The sequence below is a fragment of the Sinocyclocheilus anshuiensis genome, unplaced genomic scaffold (genome assembly GCF_001515605.1).
Source record: "Sinocyclocheilus anshuiensis isolate Anshui unplaced genomic scaffold, SAMN03320099.WGS_v1.1 scaffold1825, whole genome shotgun sequence".
NCBI classification, from domain to species: Eukaryota; Metazoa; Chordata; class Actinopteri; order Cypriniformes; family Cyprinidae; genus Sinocyclocheilus; species Sinocyclocheilus anshuiensis.
In genome coordinates, this window is record NW_015536567.1 from 116,661 (window position 1) to 122,611 (window position 5,951).

Sequence of the window (5,951 nt, forward strand, 5' to 3'; positions counted from 1 at the left end):
TCAGCCAAATATTGTCCGATCCTAACAAACCATACATCAATGGAAAGCTTATTTATTCAGCTTTCAGATGTCCACATCTCAATTTGTGGTCCATATGTGGTGATGAAGAGGTTTGTCTACTCCAGTGTTTCCAGTGAACACAAGTCTTAATGATTCTGTTCCAGCAGGTCGAGAGCGAGTCGCTTCTGAATGAATGAAGGCTGTTTCCGGAGGTCTGGAGGAGAGAATGTTCTTCACCTGGAGTAGCGTCGCTCTCCTCGACAGCAGCGGTGGCAGAAGACCAGCAGGATGGACAGGAGGACCAGCGTCCCGCCGGCGAACACACACAGCAGCACCAGCAGCAGGACGTAGTTCTCCTGAGAGCCAGACGCCAGCGGCACGTCCTGCACACACACACACACGCATGCACACACACGCATACACACACACACACTCACACGCATGCACACACACACACACTCACACGCATGCACACTCACACACACACACGCATGCACACTCACACACACACACGCATGCACACTCACACACACACACGCGCGCACACACACACGCATGCACACGCACACACACGCGCACACACACTCACACACACAAACACACACGCATGCACACACGCACAAACACTCACACGCGCGCACACACACACACACATCAGCAGTGTGTTACACACTGAGATCTTTGTGCTTCTGCTCATCACATGAGTCAAAATCATGTGCATTTCCTCCATCAGAGACATGAGGAACCACAACAGACCATCATGCCATGAACTCCATCTACAGCCTTTCTGTAGCTCAAATCACGGCGCTCTCAACACAAAGGTCACGGGTTCGATCCCCAGAGAAAGTAAGGATTGACAAAAAAATTATACTTGAATGCAATGCAAAACTCTTTGAATAAAAGCATCTGCCAAATGCATGAATGTAAATGTAAATCTAAACCATAATGTGTCCATAACCACAGATACTGTACTTTTTTTAGATTTACATTAAATACAGAACCACAGAAGCAAAAGTCACAATAAACGCTGAATGAATACCGTGCATCCAATATTTCTAAAATTTCTAAATTATTTTCAGATTTTTTGTTTCATAATGACAATGTCATTGATCTGAATTGAATCAACATTGATCTGAAATGACACTGTTGTCTTCTGTAGAGCTGCTTTATAGAAGAAATTGAATTGGTTTCATGATTGATTAATTTATTTCCCTATTTATTACTCTGTACAAATCAACCATAGTTATGCCACTAATGCTGTAAATAGATTAAAGGAATAGTTTCATCCAGAAATGATAATTCTGTCTTCAGTGATGTTGTTTAAACCTGTTCATTGGAACATAAACAAAGGTATTTTGAGAAATATCTCAGCATGTTTTGTGCATATAATGAAATTCAATGGGGTCCGATGTTTGGTTCCTTCAAAATATATTTTTTGTGTTTATATAATAAAGTCACACAGGTTTGAACAACACAGTAAATGATGATAGATTGATCATTTCTGGGTGAACACTGTCTTTAATGTTTGTTTGTTTATGTATTTATTTATATAGCACATTTCATATACAGTGGCAATTCAAAATGCTTAACAGAAATTTTTTTTAAAAACATAAAAGTTACATTTTTAAACGAAGAAACAATAATTGTTGTGTGTGGTCCGTCACTCGAGAGTCTCTCAGCAGCGCTGCATAATACAATTAACTCTAGAGAGATGAGTGATTAATTAGTGCTGACTGTAAGAATCAAAACTCGGAGGAATCTTCACTTCAGTTTCTGCGTCTCTGAATGAGAAACCAGGACATGAGCGCTAAAATTAGAGATGGAATAAAGCCTTGAGCCATGACGCGTTTACTGCAGCTCCTTGTGTGTGTGTGTGTGTGTGAGAGTGTGTGTGTGGACACGGAGAACTTGTGAGCAAGGATGATGATGGAGTTAGTGCGAGAGAAGGTGAGAGCGAGTATCTAGGGGTTCTGTATACCTGGCTGGTTTCTGTGTCTCTCAGTAACGAACCACCAAATGTCCCCACAAGGATAGTAAAACCTGAAATTGAAAACCTGCGGTCCCCACGAGGGAAAAATAATTAAAAATAGTAAATGATGTTTATGTGAAAGTGTAACGACGCAAACAGGTTTTCTGTAAGGGGTAGGTTTAGGGTTAGGGGATAGAAAATATCGTTTGGTCAGTATAAAAGTAATTTCTGTCTTTCACAGGTTTTGCTGACGGTGGGATGCTGTGATTTTGAACACACCCAATAACACAAGCTGGTCATGTTTTTCTCATCCATACAGAATGAACTTGGGAAGAAACAGATTTTCTCTCACTGAGTTTCCAAACAAAGAAGTGCCAGAAGAGACAGAAAACACTTGGTCTGCAGTTTCTCACACTGATGTTCTGCAGGAAAACGGCAAAAACAGCAGCTTCATTATCAGAGTAACCCATTCATTTCTATGAGGGAAATCAAGATGTTTCCGATAATCGATTTGGTTATTTTGGGGGGGGCGGGGGTCTGATTCTTTTAACTTTTATTGTGTTTATTGTGTGTATTGTGTGTATTGTGTGTGTGTGTGTTGTACTCACAGTGGTGAGGCGCGTCTGTAACGGAGACTCATCACTCATGGTCTGAAAACGTGTGTGAGACGCCTGTGAGAAACACAAGAGAAAATGACAGCCAGTTAGACGGACAGACGCTCGTCCATCATCAGGACCCCAGAGCGCTGACTCAGCAACATCAGCAGATTCACTGCAGAACGATGGTCCGTCTGGATCAGAACACGCGCGCGCACACACACACACATAACTCACACACACACACATAACTCACACATAACACACACATAACTCACACATAACTCACACACACACATCTCCCATTGACTGTGTCATTTGGTTCAGGTGTGTCTTGTTTATTGTCCTCGTCATCCCATGTATTTAAGCCCTAGTCTGTGCAGTCTGTGTTTGTTCGGTCTACTACGTTCCTATGTGTGTCTCCTACCTTTTCTGTCCTGGATTTACCCTTGTGTGGATTTATTAAAGACTATTTGCATTCATCTTCATCTTCTTTGTGTGTTTATCTCACCATAGCAGTGACAGAAGACTGGACCTAGAAATAGAAAAGTACCCGTCATGTTTTCCCCGATTATTTTTTCCATTTTTTGTTTTTTGTTATGATTATTACGCCTCCCAACTCATCTTCATTGCCCATGCTAACCCTGACCTGCTTGACTTCGTCAGGGACTGCAGTGTTTTCGCTGCGTCCTGCCCATTTGATGGTGAAACACTGAAGTCTCTGTTCTGTATCGGGGCAAATCTTCACCACGCTATCGACCCCCCCTAGACACCACTGGACTGAGTTGGAGGGAGGCCATCATCGTCAACCCCCGATCCGGAACACCAGAGCCCAGCCCACCATCACCCCGCTTTGCGGAGCAAGAGTCTGAGCCCACCGCTGATGGAGAGCGAGAGCCCGCCGCGACTGACGAGCCATCGCCAGAGAGAGCGACAGAGCTGAGGATTGCCCCGGAGCCAGAGCCTATGACGTCAGACCAGGTGCGAGAGCTGGCTACAGAGCTCGCCACGGGGGAGAGTGTCATGGACAGCGAGAGCGTGGAGGGAAGCTCCGCCCACTGCACCGTGGCTGAGGGTGAGCCGAGCTCAGTGGAATCTGATTTGGATATTTATGCAGACATGCCCCCTCTTCTGTCTGCCCTGAACTGTCTGCCTGCCCTGAAACGACCATGGAGGTCGTTCCCCTGTCACTGGCGCTCCCGGTATTGGGAGTCGCGATGTGGTGTGTATGGGTGGCACACACCATCCCTGAACCCTCTACCTGTCTGGATTTCCCACCCAGCCTCCCTCTCCCTCTCCCTCTCCCACCTCCTCTTCCTCTATCATCCTCACCACTGCCTCCGCTGTCTCCTGGCAGCTCCTCAGCTCACCCTCAGCCCACCATCTGTGCAGTGGGATCGCCGCGGGTCTGCCAGTCTCCATCGGCGTCGTGGCTGGAGGAGGATGCCTTGTCTCCGCCTCCAGCCTCTGAATCTTGGATTCCGCCTCGGCCCTTCGACCCAGCGGCTCCACCATGGCTCCTAGCTCCCTCCTCTACGCCATGGCCTGTCAGTCCACCAGCTCCGCCGGGCTCCCTCGTCCCTCCGGCTCCGCCTTGGTCTGTCGTCGACCATCCGCCACCTCGGGACTTCACTCCTCTGGCTGTGCCTCGTCCCTCTGTCTCTGTCAGGCTCCTCCTTCCCTCTGGCTCCACCTTGGTACTCTGTTGCTCCGCCTCCACCGTGACCTTCCGGATCCACATCTCCGCCTTGGTCGCCAGAGCCATCTGCTCTGCCTTGACCCTCCAGATCCTCCCCGTTGCCCTGGCTCTTCAGCTCTTCGTCTCCTCCTCGGGTTCCACCACCACCTGCTCCACCGCCGTCAGTCGGCCCCCTGGAGTCGTCAGCCCTTCCTCCACCATGGCTCCTCCCTCCGTTGGCTCCACCGTGGGTCGCCTTAATGGCTGCGGCCTGGGTCCCGCCTGGCTCCTCCTACTCCCTCCTATCTTCTCCCTAGCTCCTCCCTCCGTCTGATCCGCCCTGGCTCCTCCTTTTTTCTCCCTGGCTCCTCCCTCTGTCGTCTCCACCCTGGTTCACCATCCTCTTCCCGAACCTCCTCCAGTATTTGTCTGCCTGCCTGCCTTCCTGCCAGCCCTTTGCCATCCCCTCACCATCCCACATCCACTCCTTTGTCCTCCTCCTAAGTCCCCCTCCGTCCCTCCCTTTGTTGTTTCTGCGGCGCGAGGTCGAGCCTTCTGGGAGGGGGGCGAACTATCATACCCCTGAACTGTTTTTGATGTGTTTTCATCCCTCATGTGCTCTGTGTGACCTAGTTTCTGTCTCCCATTGATTATGTAATTTAGTTCATGTGATCCCTACATGTGTCTCCTGCCTTTTCTGTCCTGGATTTACCCTTGTGTGGATTTATTAAAAACTATTTGCATTCATCTTCATTTATCTCACCGTAGCGTGACATTAAGCTTTTAGATTTAGTTTATTCAGTTTAAGTTATTTTAGTACTTCAACTAAATGAAAATCATAAATGTTGCCTTTGCAACTAGCTGAAATAAAGTATTTCATTTAATATTAAAATAATTTTTTCACTTAATGTTTATTTTATTTTAAGTCATAAAAATGTTATTTTGTGACTTTAGTTTTATTTATCCCTGTTTAGTTTTATTTATTTAATATCCCTGTTTCCAGCACAGATCAATATCTGAATGCAAATCATAAAATACAATACATATAATTGTTGGCCATTTGACTAATTGTGTTTTTGATCTGTGTGTTTATGCACAGTTACACATTTTACACTTTAGTCGGTAGCACTTTATTTTACAGTCCTGTTCTGCATGTATATGTACTTACATTAACTGGGTTATAAGTAGGTACTAACACTGAACCTAACCTAACAATGTAGTTACCTTATATTATCCAGGACTTTCTTAGGTTTCTTTTTCTTAGGACTTTCTTTTACACAGACTGTAAAATAATGCACATCCCTTCGGTCTATATGAGATATTATTACTGTTACGGTTGAGTTTATGCAGGTCATGCAAATGTTAATGAATGTTATGTTTGATTACTCTTGCATGACACAGGTGGTCATGTAATGCGTGTCCTGCAGCGAAACGGCCGAGACGCACTGGACTGAGACACTCCGGTAGGACTGATGCTGTACACACACACACACACACTTACAGCTGTTTAACTCTCTGACCACACACAAACTGACCATTAACCAGCGACTCTGTGCTTCCTGTGCATGTGTGATGCTGGGAAACTGAGCGGCTCACAGCACTGTGTATTCATGAGGAAAACACACACACACACACAGACACACACACACACACACACACACAGGAGAGCCAGAGATGCCCGCTGATGTCATCTGGAGCATTATGGGAT

The 5,951-nt window shown here is 46.3% G+C and overlaps 1 protein-coding gene and 1 long non-coding RNA gene across 2 annotated transcripts in view; one reads left to right on the top strand and one right to left on the bottom strand.

Moving 5' to 3' along the window:
• Window positions 1-2,639, bottom strand: part of LOC107702059 (voltage-dependent calcium channel beta subunit-associated regulatory protein-like) — a 17,132-nt gene extending 14,493 nt beyond the window's left edge. Inside the window, exons 1-2 of the mRNA XM_016504254.1 lie at window positions 2,578-2,639; window positions 238-383 (exon numbers count right to left, since the gene is read on the bottom strand). Of these exons, the coding sequence (XP_016359740.1) occupies window positions 238-383; window positions 2,578-2,616 (185 nt within the window). The 5' untranslated portion in view covers window positions 2,617-2,639. The remainder of the gene's footprint in view (window positions 1-237; window positions 384-2,577) is intronic.
• On the top strand, window positions 734-5,700 carry LOC107702068 (uncharacterized). Its single transcript, XR_001635727.1, has 4 exons — window positions 734-846; window positions 2,289-2,430; window positions 2,580-2,753; window positions 5,645-5,700. It is a non-coding gene; the product is annotated as an uncharacterized LOC107702068 (long non-coding RNA).
• The last annotated feature ends 251 nt before the right edge of the window (window positions 5,701-5,951 follow it).